At 41.5% G+C, this 21,649-nt stretch overlaps 1 protein-coding gene across 3 annotated transcripts in view; it reads right to left on the minus strand.

Annotated features, from left to right (window-relative positions):
* Positions 1 to 9,942: 9,942 nt before the first annotated feature.
* HERC4 (HECT and RLD domain containing E3 ubiquitin protein ligase 4) overlaps positions 9,943 to 21,649 on the minus strand; it is a 99,136-nt gene continuing 87,429 nt past the window's right edge. For all 3 annotated transcript variants that reach the window (XM_040362164.1, XM_040362163.1, XM_040362162.1), the window contains 3 exons: positions 16,178 to 16,361; positions 13,147 to 13,249; positions 9,943 to 10,459 (listed from right to left, as the gene is read on the minus strand). In XM_040362164.1, the coding sequence (XP_040218098.1) occupies positions 10,251 to 10,459; positions 13,147 to 13,249; positions 16,178 to 16,361 (496 nt within the window). In that variant the 3' untranslated portion in view covers positions 9,943 to 10,250. The remainder of the gene's footprint in view (positions 10,460 to 13,146; positions 13,250 to 16,177; positions 16,362 to 21,649) is intronic.

Genomic DNA, 21,649 nt, shown 5'->3' on the forward strand with positions numbered 1-21,649 from the left:
CTACAGACGATCGATTTTTTTCCTATCGGTTAGTTAACCATCAGATAATTTTAAAACAAGTTCCTAGTTTTTTAACCGATGGATAAAAAAACGATGGGGCCCACACGCGATCGGTTATGCCGCGTACACACGATCGGTCCATCCGATGAGAACTGTCCAAGCATGCGTCGACTTGATTCTGAGCATGCGCAGGTTTTTAACCAATGCTTTTGCATACTAACGATCAGTTTTGACCTATCGTTTATCAGTCCATCGGTTAAATTTTAAAGCAAGTTCTCATTTTTTTGACCGAAGGTTAACTGACCGATGGGGCCCACACACGATCGGTTTGGACCGATGAAAAGATCCTTCAGTCAGCAATGTAGCAAGGGAAAAGGAGCAGGGAAGGGAGGAGAAGAGGACCCCCGAACCCCAGGAATGCCCAGCCGTACCAACCCACCGAAGCGGGAGGGACTGTATATACCCGTCCGAGCGAGGACTCGCTGACGCATTCCCGACAGAGCTACAACCGCAATGGAGGTAGCAGTCGGCCCGGTCCACTGTGAGTGAGACAACACCACAGCCCAGTCATATGTGGACCTCGGAGAAAAGCTCACCGGCCACCCCAGGAGTCATGAGGTATGGCGTGGCAGACCCAGCCTCTTTGCAAAGGTGTGCCCACGCTTGCTGGTCAGACTGAATAGACAACAAGGATCTATATTATCCAGCCTGTCTCTCAGCAGACAGTTGAAAGAAGATTTTTCAAGAAAAAGTAAAATAAAATTGGGCGCTGGGCCCAAAGGGAGCCATACGTCCTTCTCCTTGCTAGGCAGAACGAAACTGAGGCTGCATGCTGCAGTGAGGAGGGTTATGCCTGGATGGAACCGCCCCCTGGGCGGGGCTGTTCAACTCTGTTAATGTAACATGTATTTAATTATCTAAGAGATAAGAGAAAAGCTGTTTCATCCTGTCTTTTCTGATCCTTCCTTTCTTCCTCTGCCCCCAATCCATCTCCTGACAGTACAGAGGCCAGGGGACAAACTGCACATGCTCAGTTTGGTGTGAATTGCTAGAGTGTTTTTATTTTCTTGGGAGAGTGCACGTGATCAGCACAGCGCCAATCAGCATTGTCCAGACAGAGGGTCAGGGTTCATGCAGGCTCAGAGTACAAAAACTCCTCCTATAAGCTTTAACCAGGAACTGATAGAAGTCACAAGACTGCCATTTACTGCTGATGAGAAAAGGTATTTGGGAGTTTATATTTACTAAAACTATCGCATTTCCATGTTCTGTGGGAGACGTGAATGTCGGGTCCTGGGTTTAGTATCACTTTAATTTCAGTTTAGAAAATGAAATACATTTTTAACCTCTTCAATGAGCTAAGTAATATTCGATTTTAAAACAGTACCATCGTCCAAAATCTAGTGAGATAGCGGAGGGACTCCAGGGACCCCAAATGACCCAGAAGAACCCCCTAAGAAAAAAGGGGAGAAAAAAGCGGGCAGGGAGGACTATTGCGGCAGAGTAAGTAGGTTGACTCAGGAAAGAGCGGATATATCAAAAAATATATAAATTTATTAATACAATATCAATAAAATAATAAAAACACTAAACATTGAGGACAGTTAAAACAATGCACATATCGTGACTACCGATCAATTCACCGAAATTACAATCCCCCAAAGGGGAGTCCAGGCAAGTGTTGGGGTCACGGTACGGGAGGTCTCTACTAGTTTCGCGATATTAAATTGCTTCGTCAGGAGAAGTTCTAGGAGTTTGTGTCTTGTCGGCTCAGACGCCCAGCCAGCCAATGAAATTGCCTCCCACGGCAGCCAAGGGGGTAAAGGTGGAGATGGATCTGCGTGGGGTACACTGCAGGAAGTAAGAAGGAGAGGGGGGGGGGGGGGTCCCAGGACCAGATGGTCCCAGAAGATGGTAACCGGATATAAGTGGTGATAGATAGAAATTGGTGACAAATGCAGAAAGTGCCAAAAGAAGTGTAAGAGATAAATATTACCACTTAACACTTGTATGAAGGGGCCAATGGGCACTTGTCCATCTGGTAAGATTCAAGCTGATATATCCGCTCTTTCCTGAGTCAGTCCTCCCTGCCCGCTTTTTTCCCCCCTTTTTGCTTAGGGGGTTCTTCTGGGTCATTTGGGGTCCCTCCGCTATCTCTTCAGTTTAGAAAAGTCAGGTCACCATATTGTTATACAGAAACGTTGGACCGTTGGCAGGTAAAACAGCCGCTATATATTTTATTTCAGCTGTGTATTAAGCTGTTTGTCAGGGGTTCAGCTTTAATAAAAACACAATAAAACCACTTCAACTGTAGCCACTCACCTTATACACCGCTGTGAGGTCCCAACAGGGAAGAAAAACCGTGAGTACTTAGGCTGGCTACCTGGATCCTGACAGCACATGTGAAGCCGTAACACAGACAAGTCGTGCGGTACCTAGTGTGCATGTGCCCGGTCCAGCCGGTGCTACCGTCCACACAACAATCAACACAAGCAGAAGACGGGAGGAAATCTGGTGTCAATAGGATGCCATGATGACGCATTTCAGAGGAATTGCCTCCTTTATCAAGTCACCTACACCATACACGTATAAGAGCATGTGATTTTTTTCAAATTTAAGAGCTGTGTATGCTCATGGAAGTTGAAAAACCCTACCTTTATGTTCAGGGCTGTCTTTAAGGCAGGGCAAACTGGGCAGCTGCCCTGGGAACAAACATTGTTGTGGGGCCCAACATTTGGCCACATATAGTGTGGCTGTAGCTGAAGAGAAAGGGAAGCAGTAAGCGGCACCATAACTGACAGCAGAGCTGGCCGAGTGGAGAGATACACTGACAAGCAGCTGCAGAGGCGAGAAGCGTGAGGAGGTATCGCAGAGAGGAGGCAATAACATTCCTCAGGCAGCATGAATGAGCAGAAAGCGGATGGAGTTCTGACTCTGAATGAGCACATGTGCTTAGTTTAGTTTATGTTTTCCACGGTTTCAGTTGCTAAACTATTATTTCCCTTTTTCCGCTTACTACTAACACTATCAGCACTGCCTGTGCATACTGGTGGGCATGGATGAGCAGACAGCTGGAATATTCAACAACCTGAACTCTTTCACTGCTTTAGCCACTGAACCATCACTCATCTCTGCCTCTCTGCTTGCTATGATCATTGACAGTACTGTTTTGAATGTAATCCTGGTTGGCTTCATTAACCCCATCTTTTCTGCCACGTTACATTCTGCTGCAATGCAAGACAACACTTCTACTCAGGCAAGGGGACTGCTGTGTGAGTTTGTAGCATATTCTATCTAGCAACCAATCGGTTAGCTGTAATGATTTTCTGTAACCTCTAGCAACCGATTAGTTAGCTGTAATTATGTGCAGTAACCTCTAGCAACCAATCAGCAAGCATACATTATGTGTGGTAACCTCTAGCAACCAATTAACAAGCAGGAAGGATATGCTGTTACCTCTAGCAACTAGTCAGTGAGCCTTAATGTGTGCTGTAAACTCTAGCAACCAGTCAGCGAGCCATAATGCTAGGCTGTAACTTCTATCAACCATCAGTTAGCAGTAATGATGTGCTATAACCTCTAGCAATTAATCTGAGTCGTAATGTGTGCTGCTGTAATCTCTAGCAGCCAACCAGTGAGCAGAAATTATATGCTGTAACCTCTAGCAACCATAAAAGTATTCAGCCCTGAAAAATATTTAAAACTAAAAACTACTTTAAATGCCAGCACTCAGGATGAATTCATAGAAAATCCCTCAGAGAATAAACAATAAAACAGGGCAGCACAAAAAAATGATAATAGTAATAATGCTGTTGCAAAATCAAGTCCCTAAAATGGAAGAAGTTCGTAAGTGCATGTGAAAAAGCACAAAATAAATCACAGCATGCAGTGTAAATATAAACAGGTGACCAGAAAGAATCCTCCACCGCACACAGGACGGCCTCTCACCTCACAGATTCGACCTTCAATAGGTCATAAGGCATATAATCCCACAATGGAGATCCGAATGACAATCCTCAGATAGGCAGCTTATGATACAGCAAATGTCAATGGAGTCATGGAGAGATAACCTGGACTTGCACTCCACCATACATAAATAAACAAAAGAAAAGGACTATCTAGTGCTCACTGAACCAAATATTTAATGAGGTAAAAAACATAGGAAAATCTACTCACATAATAAAGCACTCAAATTGCGAGTGCCAACAACTGCAGCATGTAAACAAAGAACAGCGGTGATCGCGGGTGATGTCCAACGTAGCTCCTCCCCCCCATACGCGTTACATCCGTAGGCGGGACTTCATTAGCGTGGGGCAGGAAGACACCTTTATTAAATTATTATTTGCATGCTGTGATTTATTTTGTGCTTTTTCACATGCACTTACGGACTTGTTCCATTTTATGGACTTGATTTTGCAACAGCATTATTACCTCTAGCAACCAGTCAGTGAGCAGTAATAATAGGATGTAACCTCTAGCAACCAGTTAGCAATAATGATGTGCTGTAACCTCTAGCAACTAATCAGTGAATTAGAAAATGTTTGCCCAGGGTCCAATCAATGTTAAAGATGGCTCTGGTTACAGCTATAGTCCACATGTGGCTACACCCAATGGTACCCCCAACAGTTCACTACTGCCACGTGCTACTGATACCACCGAATTCCCCTGAACTGCACATTCCCATCAGTTTGTCAGCTGTTAGTAGTGTACATCTGTTTATACTGCATCAGAGATCATTCATAATTTGAGAACCGTAGACTCAATTACTCTCAACCAGAATCAGAATCCTGCAGCCCCAATTCTACCGAAATGAATATGGTTGGTTGTTACGGTTAGAGCATGCTTTCTTTTCACCCAGACCATTCTTTATATGTTCTGCAGTGCAGTATCTACAGTTCTTTATCTAAAGTTTTTTGTTTAAGCTTCCTACAAACCTTTGCAGTCTGACAAGCCATACAGGCAACAGAGCGTCTGACACAGAGCAGGGGGCGCTTTAGCACAAATCTACTCTACACAGGGCTTAGTTTTTTCCTCATATCCCTCCTCCACCTTGGGAAAACTAGTTGGAGAAACAATCACAGGTGGTGTCCATATATTGATCTCAGGACTGTTTGATTACTATCAATACTTACCCAGTGGTAAGATCCAGCATATATTAATTCCACAAGCTGCCATCCACCTAGATTCAGGCTCCTCAATATAGGCTGTTTCTTCTATCTTTTGAGCCCTTTTTTCTGCTCTCTTGCCATTTCCTTGTTCCATGATGTTGCACTACAATATTGATTGGGCCCTCTGTGCTTGATAGGCACTCCCCCCCCCCTTTTGTGATGTACCAATACGATCTCCTGAAGAAGCTAAAGGCGAAATGCGTAGTGATCCATTGGCACTGATATTAAAGTTTCATATGCTTGGCCTTTAAGCCAGAAATCATTTTCTAGGACTACCTGGCTTCCCAGTCTCCTAGGCCATCTATGCGACTTCCCTGTTTCAGCTTCTCATCTGTTCTCTTACATAAGACAGTGTATTATTCCAGATATGTTCATGTATTTATATTACCTTTTTTCCTAATATATGTGTGTTTTTTTATGCGATTCAAATAAATTATATATTTCCATTAAAATACAAGACCATCTCTCTTTCCTATTTGGGATTATAGTAGCAACCTTCAAAGTCCATTCTCTTTTTTTTCTGTTTTTGCTCAAACCTTTGCAGTCTGTTAAAGGTGTGATGCCTACTGGAAATATCTTTGAATTTACCTCACATAATATACACGGTTTCTTGCACCGCCAAACAGCACACTTTATCTGATTGCAAGATTTAATTTCCGTAGGAAAACTTGTTTTAACGTTGAAGTAAAACCACATTACTCATGAAATAATATTAAGCTCCATAAAGAAAAGAAAAAAGATCTCCATCTTCTTATGATACAATCTTTTAATTTTGCTGGCATGTCAAACCGATGCTTCCTTTCATTTTGTAGATCTGGTCCAAGCTCTGACAACTCTAGTGCTATCACTAGAACAGAAATAGGATTTTTGTACTCAACATAAAATCCTTTTATCTGAAGTCCATGGACGGGCACAGCTTCCTTATACTCTTGACTGTAGGGTTATGTTCCGTCTATCAGGAGACGACTAGGCAGACATGTTAATAGTTAACATGTAATCTTTAGCAAAGCTGAACAGCCCCACCCAGGGGGCGGTCCCTCTGGTCATAAACCCTCTCACTACAGTGAGCAGCTCAGTTTGTCAAAAAGGAGTACAAACCTAAAAAGGAGGGGTGGGTGCGATGTCCGTCCATGGACTTCAGAGAAAAGGATTTCACGGTGAGTACAAAAATCCTATTTTCTCTTTTGTCCATGGACAGACACAGCTTCCTTATACTCTTGACTGTGTCAAAAAAACAATGGGTGGGAACAGCAATCAAAAGTCAAACTTCACCCCAACACACCTGTGCTTCTCAACGGAGGAGTTGCAACCTTTAAACAGCCACCTGCAAAACTTTGCGGCAGAAGCAAGCATCCGAAGATGCACTTACATCAACCTTATAAAGGTGTGAACGGACAACCAGGTCGCTGCCTTGCACACCTGTGAGACAGCCGCTTGATGTCTGAAGGCCCAGGAAGCAATTGCCCTGGTCGAATGTGCCGTGACAGGAAAGGGAGGCGCCCGCCCTTTCAGGGCATAAGCCTGAATCACGATCTGTCTGATCCACCGAGAAATGGTGGCCGACGATACTGCCAGGCCTTTCTTTGGACCAGACACAGATACAGTGAGTCTGACCTCCGAAACGGAGCCGTAGCAGACAGATACACCCGCAGAGCACGTACCACGTCTAGGGAATGTAACGCAGCCTCCTTGGAATGCGACAGATGAAGACACAAAGATAGAAGCACAATGTCCTCATTTAGATGAAAAGCCAAAACCACCTTCGGAAGAAACGAAGGCTGTGGGCGTAGCACCGCTTTATCCCTATGGAGGACCAAGTAGGGGGTCTTGCAAGACAAGGCTGCCAACTCAGAAACCCGTCTGACAGATGTAATGGCCACTAGAAAGGCCACTTTCTGGGAGAGTGTCAGGAGAGGAATCTCTCCGATGTTCTCAAAGAGGGGTTCCTGAAGTGCCGAGAGCACCAGATTCAAATCCCACGGAGGTAGTGGTGGTCGAACCGGAGGAGCCACATGTCGAACCCCTTGACCAAAAGTGCCCCTTAATGGTGCCTAAAGCAAGATTCTGATCCACGCCACAAAAACAGCAGGATCCTAGAAACTGAATATGTACGTGGATGCCACCCCATCCCTTTGCACAGAGATGTAAACATTCCACATGCAATGGTAAATCTTTCAAGAAGAAGACTTCCGTGCCCTCAGCATGGTTGAAATTACGGAATCCGACAGGCCTCGGTCCTTCAGCACCTGGCTTTCAACAGCCACGCCATTAAAGCCAGCAACTGTAAAGCAGGATTAAGAATGGGACCTTGTGACAGAAGGTCTTCTCAACGGCAGTCGCCAAGGAGCATCCGCCACTAGTCTTACCAGGAGGGCGTACCAGGGACGCTGAGGTCAATCTGGGCCAATTAGGATCATCGGGATCCCTTCGGCCTCCGCTCTGTGAAGCAGATGAGGAAGCAGCTTCAGCTGGGGAATGCATAAATTAGCCGATACTGTCCCCACGGGGCTACCAACGCGTCTGTCGAGTCCGCCAAAGGATCTCTTGCCATTTGTCTGTGACAGGAAAGTTTGGAAGGCTGATGCAGGTATTTGAAGGTAACTCCATGTACCTGCCACTTTATATCCGTTTTTCTGATATCCGTTTTTCTCATATGAGTTAAACAAAACAAAAAAAAGATTTTGATTTACCTGTGAATTCCATATCTTGAACAGATAGGACACAGACAGACACAGATTATAGGCAAGGACCTTCAGGTAATTAGACAAGCTTTTTAGGACATGGTGCCTTGGCTCCTCCGCTATTAGGCCTACCCCATTCTGTAAATTCACAGTTTTGTAGCAAGCAATGCAGAATAAACCAAGGAGTGGAGGGGATGGTGGCCTGTGTCCTGTACTCCAAGATATTGAATTTACAGGTAAGTCAAAATTCCTTTTATTGTAAAGAGTTACTAAACCCACAACAGTAAAATATGTCTGTACATGCAGAATAGCATGCTTGTTCTAATCACTGTGGAACTTAAGTGATTAATCCTCTGCATTGTGTAAAAAGGCTGTTTGATCCTGTATGCACAGATCCTCTCTCTCCTGCACGGTCAATCTGGACAAGTCCAGAAAAGACACAGTGAGGGTAGTCCTTCTGCACATGCTCAGTTTGGTCTCTATTGCTGGGGAGAACATTTCCTGATTCAGTTCAGCTGTTCAGGTCCCATGATATTGACTAGGGTTGCACCGATACCACTTTTTTTTTTAAGACCAAGTACAAGTACTCATGAGTGTCAGTGTTATTTTTTTATTTATTTTACAATTTTAACTTTTAAATATTTCTTACAATTTATTATTATTATTTGTTATCAGTCCTGTTGGGGGTGACTTTGGTGGGATATCAGGGTTCTAAACAGACCCCTGACATCTCCCCTTTGAATGAGGGAAATGGACCGACGACACAGATTTCCAAGTCCCTTTCTCTGCAGCCTCAGCTGCACTGAATAATAATGGACAAGAGACAGCGGCTCCTCTCGATTCATAAAACGGAGACATTGTAAACACAGTTTACGATGCTCAGTTATGAATGGACAGAGTCAGTGATCACTGATCCAAGTACTCGTGTAAATGCTCGGTATTGGCACCGATAATGGTATCAGTGCAATCCTAATATTGACATCACACATTTGGGCGTGTATACAGATCCTAAATGACAGCCCAGTCCCTCCCTCCTGCTCCATGCCCAGTAACTAAAAAAAAAAAAAAAAAAAAAAGAACATTGTGGGTGGGATGTCGCATCTTGATTAATAGATGATCCCCCTCCCATAAAAGCATGAGGACACAGGTTGTAGTGGATTTCAAGAGGCAGCGATTCCCATAAACGAGATAACACCATTGTACATGTTTTTGCAGTGTTATTTTTTTTACCTCTCAACAGAATCAGTTACAGCCTGCAGACTTATATTGAGGCAATAGACATTTCTAAACGTTTAAAAATCCTTCCTAATACACTACCCCCCTTGTCATTCTCATCGCACCTGGCACACCACTGCCAGCTTGCCAACACCCTAACTCCTGTCATCCTCATTATCATCATACCTGTCACCCCACTGCCACCTTGCCAACACCCCACCCCCCTCTCATCCTTATCACACCTGGCACCCCACTGCCACCTTGCTAACCCTTGCTGCCACCTATCCTACCCCATCTTCCTCATTTTTATCGGGTATGTTTTATGGCAGAAAATAGAAAATATTGTTTTTTGTTTATAGAGCAACAGCTTTTTGTTGTCCTGTCCCTACTTTTTTGAGATGTGTTGCTGCCCATCAATTTCAAAATTATTTAATTTTTATCCTAAAACATTTTCTCAGTTTAAACATTTGATATGTTTTCTATTTTCCTATGTGAATAAAATATGGGTTTATGAGATTTGCAAATCATTGAATTCTGTTTTATGTAGATTTTACACAGTGTCCCAACCTTAAGAAAGTACAGTCCTTTAGTTACAATAGAAGGGGCAGCTACACTATTTGACAAGTGTAAGCAGTGGTAAATGTTCAGTAGTCTCCAAAGCTCCGGTAATGATAGATTCTTCAGTTTTTAGGAAATTAGAGAAAACATTAAAAGAATGTAAAAATGTGGACTAATAGGTTTTCTCTGTCCACTTTTTGCTAAAGTAAGACACCAGTGATAGAGAAGAGGTGGGCCAATCTCCTATTAGCATTAGTTCACTTGTGTATACCAGTAAAGGATAACATTTTATGAAATGCCCAACACAGAATTACCAATGCTTAATGTAAAAACATTGTTTATTTTTCACAGAATCGTTTATAAGGCTTGTATAGCATAAAATTAAGGTTTGAAATAACTAACTGGTGAGCAAACTGAAGCCTAATTTTTAAGGGAGAAAAGTATCTTGTATAGTTATATACAATGAAAAGTGTTTTACTTACACAGCCTGTACATGTTTCCCGTTTTGTTAATAGCAAAAACAGCCTTTAGAAAACAATATACATAGAAAATTAAATACAATTTTGGCTGGCTCAATTATTAAGAGACTGCAAATATTCAATTGAGAATAAGCCTTAATAGGAGTTCTTCAAACAAGGTTGAAGCCTTCATAATGGTCAATGGCTTGAATTAGTTTGTCTCTCAGACTAGATTTTCTGGTGTATTTGGGAAGATCCAATAGATTGAAGCAGGTATGAGCGACAGGTAGAAAATCATCTCCCCCTCCTGTTGGCTGGATTATAAGTTTCAAACTTTTCATACCAAGAATTGGGATACGGTCACTTCCAGTCAAAAACACTGCAAAAAATATATATAACAAAATGTCATACAAACGATACGATAATACCAATGTATCATCTAAAAGTACAATTATCACCAGGTCACACAATATACAATTGCATTTATATTTTTAATTTTTATTTAAAAGTGTCAGGTTTCTGTGATGTAATAAAATAAGTCAAAGAAATCATTTCAGAACTTTTTCCACCTTTAACCACTTAAGGACCGCCTAACGCCGATATACGTCGGCAGAATGGCACGGCTGGGCACAATCACGTACCTGTACGTTATTGTTAAATGCCCAGCCGTGGGTCGCGGGCTCGCGCCCACGACCCGGTCCGAAGCTCCGAGACCCCGATGGCCGCCGGAGTACCGTGATCGGTCCATGGAGCTGAAGAACGGGGAGAGAATCGTCTGTTTCCTGATATAGGGAAAGGCGATCAATGATGTCACACGTCCAGCCCCGCCCCCCTACAGTTAGAAACACATATGAGGTCACACTTAACCCCTTCAGCGCCCCCTAGTGGTTAACTCCCAAACTCCAATTGTAATTTTCACAGTAAACAATGTATTTTTATAGCATTTTTTTCTGTGAAAATGACAATGATCCCAAAAATGTGTCAAAATTGTCCGATGTGTCTGCCATAATGCCGTAGTCACGGGGAAAAAAAAAAAAAAAAAAAAAAAAAAAAAATCGCTGATCGCCACCATTAGTAGTAGTAAAAAAAAAAAAAATATTAATAAAAATGCAATAAAACTATCCCCTATTTTGTAAACGCTATAAATTTTGCGCAAACCAATCGATAAACGCTTATTGCGATTTTTTTTACCAAAAATAGGTGGAAGAATACCTGCACCTGCCCACACTGCCAAAAGCAACAAAACCGGGTTCAATGCAGAAGAGCTGAAGGCCGCTATTGAAGCATCCCGTACTTCCATAACACCTCAGCAGTGCCACAGGCTGATAACTTCCATGCCACGCCGCATTGAGGCAGTAATTGCTGCAAAAGGGGCCCAAACCAAGTACATATGCATGCTTATACTTTTTAGAGGTCCCAGGCGGTGTGTTCGATCGAGCAGCGAGAAGCATCGGACTATCGGAGTGGAAGCAATTTCCTCGTTTTTACGACTTTTGTGCCCATAACTCATCACATGATTGTAAGTGCAACCATTTATTAAATCTACCTCTTTGAAAAACTTAATACGCTATGAGAATCCCCTCTTTTCTTATCATTCATGTGTACATCCTGGACCTACTGCTGAGTTCCATTCTGAACATCTAGACGGATTGGTTACAGGGAGACCATACTTCCCACATGCTCCATGAGACTGATGTAAAGCAGTCTTTTATTCTGGTAAGCAGGCAATCTTATCTCACGGGTGTACTGCAGAGATTTATTCCACCGGTAGCAACTTGGAGCTTGTCACATCACCTTCCCAACAGCCCCTTTTTTTCTGAGAAAATTATGCTGGACTAATCACTGATTTCTTTCTCTTCACGGCTTTTGGAATCTTGTTTACACCAAATCTCTCTTTAACTTTCTGGACTCAATATTCACTCCAGAATGAACCTTTATTTATATTATTTTTCATGAACTTTATTCACATTATTTACATGAATCATATATTCATCACACATCAGCGCTGCATTCCTTCTTGTTTTTGTATCACATATATTAGTTTCACCGTTTAAGTTGCATTAGTGAAATAAATGAACTGTTGGACGATATTCAAATTTTTCGAGTTTCACCTGTATGAAGAATACGGAAGATTGTTGTCACATGTACCACACAGCCAGTACTTGCCAGATATTCCCGCAGCTCCTTTAATGTTGCTGTAGGCCTTTTGGCAGCCCCCCTGACCAGTTTTCTCATCAATTTTGGAGGGGCGTCCAGTTCTTTGTAATGTCACTGTTTTGCCATATTTTCTCCACTTGGCGATGGCTGTCTTCACTGTTTTCCATGGTATATATAATGTCTTTTGTACCCTTTTCCTGACTGATACCTTTTAACAATGATCCTCTGATGCTTTGGAAGCTCTCTGCAGACAATAGCTTTTGCTGTAGGATGCAACTAAGACAACGTCAGGAAAGACCTACTAGAACAGCTGAACTTTATTTGGGGCTAATCAGAGGCACTTTAAATGATGGCAAGTGTGTACCGACTCCTATTTAACATGATTTTGAATGTGATTGCTTAATTCTGAACACAGCTACATCCCCAGTTATAAGAGGGTGTGCATACTTATGCAACCACATTACTTTAATTTCTTATTTTTACTTCTCCACCTAAAATATTTAATTTTTTTTTTCAATTGAGTTGTACAGTTTACAGGTCACATTAAAAAGGTGGGGAAATTCTGGAAATGATTTATCTTTGCCTTTTTTTTTTCACATCACAGAAACCTAACATTTTAACAGGGGTGTGTATACTTTTTATATCCACTGTATCAACAGCTACACTTTTCATAATTCCAACTTAATAAATGTTCCTGTAGAATATTGCAGGCCCACAGAAAGGTTATCGGTTTTATCTTTATATCAACAGACACAAAGTTCCAGTGTGAATAAATGTGTATCTTGTAATGCCAGGAGGTACAGAGAAACATGGATCATATGCAAGTGGTATCAGACTACCCAAGGAACTGGTCAAATAGGGCACAAACCACTAAAGAATCACATATTAAAAAGTGTAAACAATACTCACATAAGAACTGCTTTTTCTTTTCCAGGGATAATTCATGGAAAACCTTCCAGAAGATTTTAATCGTTGGGTGATCTGCCCAATACTCGCCCTTATATTCTGTATGCTAAATAGAACAAAATTTGAACTTTTAAATCACAATTATTGTTTATACTTACGGTATATATTATTTTATAACTATTCCATATATAAAAGGTTATTAACATTTACAATACATATATATAGCTTTGATGCATGTTGCAGTTACTGTATACCTTTGTTGAATACAAATGAACACATGTAGTATAGTTAGAATGGGGACTTCCCCATTAAAAATGTATGTAAACTTAAAATTTCACACTGTGTGGCATCATGCATCGTTGTTTACCTTTCTGTTAATCAAATCATTGTTGAATTGTTTTCTATGTTTATTACCTGGAGATCCTGACAGTATTAGTACCTTTCTAAAGTGGAATTCCAGCCTAACATTAGCTAGTCTAAAACATGTTCCCTCTCCCCTCCTGCTGCCTAACCTGTGTAAAAAAAGATCAGCATAATTACCTATTTTTAGTCCACTTTGGTGTTGGAATTTTAGTTTAACCACTTGACTTTGTGTGGTGATATCTGAATGATGCCTGCAGCTACAGGCATCATTCAGATATCATTATCTCCTGCTGGCGATTCTGTGCATGATAAGAACGATCAAAGCGGCAGTTCCATCGCTTGATCGTTCTTATAGGCAGCCCCCCTCCCGCCGCCATCCGGTGCTTTTCCGGGCTCTCCCGTACCATCGGGGGCCCTGAGAGCGAATCGGCAGGCGCCGGCTCACGAGGATAGAGATAACTGGTGACCAGATGGTTGTGACGTCACGCCCGGGTACCCGGAAGTAAACAAAGCCGCAATCTCGGCTGTCGGCATGAGATCGGTGAATTTTTTTTCACGATCTCATGCTTGTAAGCTATGTAAAAATAAAAATAAAAGTAAGTAAAATAATTTTTTTTTTTTTTTTTTTTTTTTTTTTAAAACGCCCCTGTCCCCGGCAGCTCGCGCTCAGAGGCGAACACGCATGCAAGTCCCGCCCACATATGTAAACGCCGTTCAAACCCCACATGTGAGGTATCGTCGCGTATTCTAGCACTAGACCTCCTCTGTAACTCGAAAATAGTAACCTGTAAAAAAATTTAAAGCATCACCTATGGAGATTTTTAAAGTACTGAAGTTTGGCGCCATTCCATGAGTGTGCGCAATTTTAAAGCGTGACATGTTAGGTATCTATTTACTCGGCAAAACATCATCTTTCACATTATACATAAAATGTAGCTAACTTTACGGTTTTGTTATTCAATTCATAAAACAGGTTTTTCCCCAAAAAAAAGGCGTTGGAAAAATTTTTGCGCAAATACCGTGCGAGAAAAAAAGTTGCAATGACCGCCATTTTATTCCCTAGGGTGTCTGCTAAAAATATATATAATGTTTGGGGTTTCCGATTAGTTTTCTAGCAAAAAAAATTTGATTTTTACATGAAGGAGAGAAGTGCCAAAATAGGCCCAGTGGACAAGTGGTTAAGGACACCACCATTAAGATTCTCCCCCGCAATTACCAGCAGCAGTGATGTCAACCTACAGAATGCTGTGCATGCTTCTTCAATAGGATTACAGGAGACCTTGCTCACACACCATTCCTGTAATCTCAGTGCTCCTGTTCAGACAAACAGTACTTATGCAAGGCTACATAGAACATGTTCCAAGAAAATATATATTTACCTTAATAAAGAGATGTGCACTCACTAGGAGAACCAGAGGCAAAATCATGCATGTTTTTTTCTTGTTAGTTTTTTTTTAGAACAAAGTGATTCAGCAGATTTATAAACACTATTAGCTAGATTCAGGTAGTTTGCCGCAACTTTAAGGCGGCGTAGCTTATCGTATTTACGCTACGCCGCCTTAAATCAGAGAGGCAAGTACTGTATTCTCAAAGTACTTGCCTCTTAACTTACGGCGGCGTAGCGCAATTGCGGCGGGTGCAAGCGCGCCCAATTCAAAATAGGCTGAGGGGGGCGTGTTTTATGACAATATGCTTTGACCTGATGTGATTGACGTTTTTTTGGAACGGCGCATGCGCCGTCCGCCTACATTTCCCAGTGTGTATTGCGGCCAAGTACGCTGCACGGTCCTATTGATTTCGATGTCGATTTCGAATTTCCAAGCGGGAACGGCGGCCATATTTTAACATTGGCTAGGGGGCATCTTTATCTTTAGGCTGCCTATCTCTTACGAAAACGGCGTATCTGTAATGCGTCGGCCAGGCGTACGTTCGTGAATAGGCGTATCTAGGGATTTACATATTCTACGCCGACCGCAATGGAAGCGCCACCTAGCGGCCAGCCTAAATATTGCACCCTAAGATAGGACGGCGCAAGCCGTCGTATCTTAGATAGGTTTAAGTGTATCTCCGTTTGTGAATACACTTAAACTTAACTCTACCTGAATCTAGCTATATATAGGAGCATTATTTTAAGGTTTATTTATACTTTAAGCTGGATTTTACTCTCCAAGTAAAGAGTATGGTAAAGATGGGGTTGAAAGAAATAAAATAAAATAAATCTACCAAGAGCACTGGAAAAAAAACATGGTATGGCATTTTTGAATTTGCATGACATGAAGTTACTGTGCAGATAGCAAGCACAAAATAAAAAATAAATAAAAAACTTTGTTCCTCCATCTTTACTGGTATCCCCACTCTTCACTAACAAGAGATAGCTTGGGATGGGAAATACGCTCCCCTTGAACTTATTTTTTAAAACATTTTTAATAAACTGCTGAAATGGGGGCAACTATGATTTCTTTTTTCATTTATTTGTATTTAATTGCATGAATAAGGTACTAGCCAGTTTACCATTCTAACCTCCAAAAAAGGATGTAAAAGACCTATAGGAATAGTACATTTTAACTGTATAGGGTTGCAGAAGTCAACAAATTGTGGAGTCAATTCAAACAGCTTCACTTATGTCTACTAATTAGCAAAATATTTTGTAAAATGCTCTTGATTTTCAGACCTTTTCCAGCTCCATCCAGTCGTAGTTTGTGTTGCCAATGACCATAGCCTGCAGTTCATTGGGCTGAAAGAGCTCTAGAACTCTGCCTCCACACACTTTATGGAAACCTTTGTGAAATGCATCAAATAAGGAGGCCACCGAGTGACTGAAGACGTAGTCCACATAGGCCTCAACAAATTCTTGTCTGTGAACCGAAAAAGCACAAAAAGTAAAACACACTATTCATACTGCAAATCCTGTACAATGCAAAGCTCCTTTGCTGTACACATTTTTTGTCTACTAAAAGTCCCAGCCCTTGGTATACTTTTTTATTTTAAGAAGCATAGGCTCAATCCGAAAAACAAACACACTAGGATAAGTATCTTTATTAAAGAAATAAAGCCGTTAATAAAAGTGTTACTTTAAGAGATTTGAAAATGACAGTCACAGCCTAAATAAATTGCCTATTATAAGTATAAGAGTAACCAAATACCCCACCGTTACATTATTTTAGCTGTAGCTATAGTAAAATTTACCCCACGATCAGAGGTTTCTTCCTCTTCTTGTGCTGTCCACTAACTGCAGACATTTCTACTGCATTTGACTCAAGGCAAAATGGTGTCATCAAGCTCTGTCACTTACATTTTCCATTAGAATTGAGAACTCAAATGACTATAGTGCTTAGCTTACAGCTAAATGCAAAAGAGGTCTTTGCTGTGCAATTCGACAAGCATCTCAGAAATATCTGGAGCTCCATAAACATGTATTTTAACTCCTTAAGAGTACCTGTACTAAACAAACCACCTAGCAGGCCCAAAGCCATGAGCTGGCAACAGTAAAAGGTCCAATCTGTGCCTTCTTTTGTCACCTTCCATGCCTTGCTGCTCTGTTAAATGTGATCGGTGGCTTTAATGATCAACTGACCTGTGGGAGTCTGGGGTAAAATATAACATTTTAATATACATGCAGTCCCGGGTTACGAACAAGGTTATGTAGGTTTATTCTTAAACTGAAATTGTATGTAGGTGAAACAGGTACATTTTTTAAGTGTAACTCCAGCCAAAAAATATTTTATGTTTTAAATAGCATAGGGGAGGGTTAACTGGCCATGCAGTGATGTGGGATTGCTGGCAGTTTCTGGAACCAGTGTGACGTCACACTGCCTCCATTCATCAGTAGGATGCGTATGTAAGTTGGATGTTTGTAACTCGGGTACTCCATGTATATCTTTAATTTATTGTGTGAAAAAGAAAGACCGAACAAAACATGACAAAGAAAAAGCACAGAACTGTGCTGATGTAACCTGGAAAACAAAGATTCCAATCACTGCAATAAAACCTTTTTTATATTAGATCGTAATTATAATTCTCCTGTCTTAACATTTCAACATGCCGTTCAACACAAACAAAAAAAACATCATATAACACTTAAAGGCCAAGTTCAACTTTTTTTTTCTAAATTACAGCTTCCCTATGTAGCAATATACAGTAAAACCTTGGTTTGAGAGTAACTTGGTGTGAGAGCGTTTTGCAAGACAAGAAAAATGTTTCATTACATTTTTCCTTGATATACAAGCGATGTCTTGATATGAGAGTAGCGTCATGTCACAACCGAGTATAAAAAAAAGAAGAGAGGAGCCTCTGAGGCCCCATACACACGATAGAATTTATCCGCAGATACGGTTCAGCGGACCGTATCCGCGGATAAATCCTCTCTAAGATTTCAGAGGATTTCAATGCGATGGCGTGTACACACCATCGCATTGAAATCCGCGCTGAAATCCTCTGCCGATGACGTGTCGCGCCGTCGCCGCTATTATGACGCGGCGACGGGCGCGACACTGTCATATAAGGAATTCCACGCATGCGTCTATTCATTACGGCGCGTGCGGGGAATCCCTTTGGACGGATGGATCCGGTAAGTCTGTACAGACGAGCGGATCCATCCGTTGGAATGGATTCCAGCAGATAGATATTCTGTGCATGTCGACAAATATTTATCTGCTGGAAATCCATTCCAGGGGAGATTTATCTGCGGATAGATATCCGACGGAGTGTACACACCATAGGATCTATCCGCAGAAACCCATTTGATGGGATTTATCTGCGGATAGATTCTATGGTGTGTATGGGGCCTAAGTGTAGCAACATGGTTACATTTAATGAAGGTACAACATTTAGCAACTTATTGCTACACTTAGGAGGTGCTTCTCTTATATGCCCTGTAAAAAAAAATGCTTTGATATACGAGTGCTTTGGATTACAAGCATGTTTCTGGAACAAATTATGCTCGCAAACCAAGGTTTTACTGTATATCATTAATGTACCTCTGTTGCAGAAAATTAAAAGCTTTCTTTAAATTCTAGAGCAGGCTTTACCTCAGCCTCCAGTCTTATATAGGAAACTCCTCCATTACATTCAGCTATCTATCCTGGTGTTTGGAAAGGGAAAACCGTTTGTGAACTAAAGAAGTTGTTCAGCAGCTGACCTCATTAATATACCCCGCACCTGCCCTCCCCCTTCAGGAGAATGCTCTTGCCCGCCTTTGTATTCGCAGCGTCTCTTTTAAGCATTCCTGTCATGATGGCATGGCTGCCTCCTTGCTTGTATAATAAGTCTATAAACAAGGAATTAAAAAAAAAAAAGAATGCTCTGCAGCCCATCGACTAACACCATATCTCTCTCATATTCTCCATCATTCCAGCAAAACAGACCCGTTATATAAGCCAAGTTGGCATAATATGCCTACTTGTGTGCCTAGGAGTGGGCTCCCTCCAGGCAAACCTGCCCTTTATCAATCAACTGCAATATATGCTACAACTTGGAGACTCTCAAAATTATAGTTAGGACCGCAGTATACAGAAGAGCCTTGGCGGGATACTGCAGCTTTCACATATATTTGCAAATGTGTGCAATTGATAGACAGGGTCAGTTTGGTTCTCCTGCAGGCTAGCTGGTAAGTGTGCTGGAAAATGTTCTTGTTTGTGATGTGCAAAGCCCTTACATGTGCATCTTACTACAAAGTAATAGATTGGAGTGGTCAGGGCCTATCTGCCCTATAGGCTCACTATACAAGGCGCTTAGGGCCCCGCAAAGCTGCAAAGGGCCCCCCAAATTACTGGAGGCCCCGCCTGGTGAGAAGTAATTCTCGCCCCCTCACCCCGCTTCTCAACTCGCTGGCTGCATGGGAGAAGAGGTAAGAAGTCAGCACCCCCCGCTTCTCAATTTAATGTAACATCCAAGATGTCATTTCCGACAGCAGAGCACCCCTCCCCCCCCGCTTCTCAACTTTCTTTAATGTGACATGTCACTGTCGTCAGCGCCCCCCGCTTCTCATTTTGCTTAGGGCCCCAGGGAGGTCAGGATCGGCACTGGGAGTGGTTGCCAGTTTTCTGTACAGTTTGGCAGTGGATTCGGCATAGGGACACATTACATGCATTCAGCTGCTGCTGTGCTTTTGCTGGGCATCCAATGTGACCCCTGTGCCTTTAAGGAGGAGTGGGCTCCCTCCAGGCAAGCCTGCCCTAAATGTAACCACTGCTATATTTGCTCCAACTTGGAGATGCTCAAAATTATAGTTGTTAGGCGTTAGGACTGCAGTATACAGAGGACCCTTGGCAGGTTACCGTGGCTTTCACATATATTTGCAAATGTGTGCAACTAAACTGCTTTTTTATTTATTTTTTACACTTGTTAGACAGGGTACATTTTTTGCAAGCTAGATGGTAAGCATGCTGGGAAACTTCATGTTTGACACTAAAAGAAAATAACCTAAAAGTTCAAGTGCCTGGAGGAGCCTGCTATTTAATGTGGAACTTTCTCAAATCAATAGGTATATTTTATACCAAGAATCTTATCTATGGGTCACTTTGAAGATGAAAAAGGAGTAACTGTTTCTGTGTAAGTGTTACAAGAAAAGCTGCACTAAAAGGAACTTCTAGTTACCATCCACAAGGTGGTGCCAAACACAAAGCTTATAATGTAGCTAGGAAAATGGGAACCCTTTGAGACTTTGTGTGAAATGTTGCCACTTATGTTATCTGTTGTTATGGCATTATCCAGCACACTCAGAACAGCAAGTACAGCTTGTACAAGTGTCTTCTTCTAGAAAATCTGCTCCAAACCCATGACGAAAAACCAAAGATCTTCAGCACTCAGATGTGCTAATTAATGAACAAAGGCTATTTGTTCACACTGGTATTTATAGGTCTGTCATCAGCTCCCAGCACTACGAAGCCAAAGCGTTAGCCTGACTGTCTGAATGTATTTTTAGGCAGCAGTCATGAGTTGTTAGCATTGCTGGCATATCTGTCCGCTCTGACCTCTGCAAATTGGACAAGTACCTTCATTTTGTAAAGGTGATATCACTGGTTACTTTGAGGCCCGTGTACAGGACTGTAGTCATTAAGTCTTCCTTTCATTACATGGAATGAGCTGGCTTTGTAAAAGACCTTTCACTGAAGACCTCCCCGATGCTCATGAGAGTAATTTACCCGCAATCAAATGTGTTATATTGATAACGGATGTTAGCCATGAAAGATATTGCATTACCCTGTTAAACATAAGCAGCTGTGCGCCATTTTAGAGCTACATATAGACGCAAGATAGCAGCCTGATATACGTTGAGGATGCTAAACAATTCTCCTAGCAAAAAGGATCATTATACAGACATGTTTTTGCCTGTGAAGCAAGGGGGGGGGGGGGGGGTAACACCTAAACAGTGCCTTATGATGCAGACGAGCACCGACATCAGCCATGGTGGCTTGTACTCACAGTCTTTCCTCAGTTTTCTGAGCTGAGAAATGCTGGGCATCCAAACCAGAAGACTGAGGACATCTTGTGGCGAAGAATAGGCACTGCTGGAGATAGTTTGAGATAGAGATAGATTATTGAAGCTTTTTATTTAAAGTATGGAGTATACTAGGTTGGTATTATGTTAATTATTATTTAGGGTAATGTTAGAGAAAGCAGTGTTTTTTATTTTTTTTATTTTAATCTGTTATATATTCTATGCTGTATTTTAAATGTACGGATGGTTTATTTGAGTGTAGTTTAAAAAAAATTATTTGGTGCCAAGTGCTGTTATTGGTAATTTTGTTGTGCCTTTGTATCTTGTTCTTTTTTTATTGTTGTGATCTTGTGTTGTCTTTGTTGTGTGTGGCTATTTCGCAACAATTTCCCTTTGGGATTAATAAAGTTAAGTAAAAGTAGGAGGACATTTAAAAAAAAAAAAAAGATAGCTTAGGAATAGCACAGCATTTGCTAGATAATGCCATGCATAGAAGACTTTTGTTTACTATTCATATGCAAACTTTTTTTTTTTTTTAGCTTTTGTCTATTTTGTTGGTTGATTTTGGAAGTGTTGCACAAAATAAAAAGCATCTTTATTTCATTTGTTTAAAACTGTCGTGATTTGTAACAGAAACATAATTAAGTGTCATTAGAAATTAGATAAATGATTGAACAAACTTATCTCCAGTAACATTAGTTGTTT

Source organism: Rana temporaria, chromosome 8 (genome assembly GCF_905171775.1).
Source record: "Rana temporaria chromosome 8, aRanTem1.1, whole genome shotgun sequence".
NCBI lineage: Eukaryota > Metazoa > Chordata > Amphibia > Anura > Ranidae > Rana > Rana temporaria.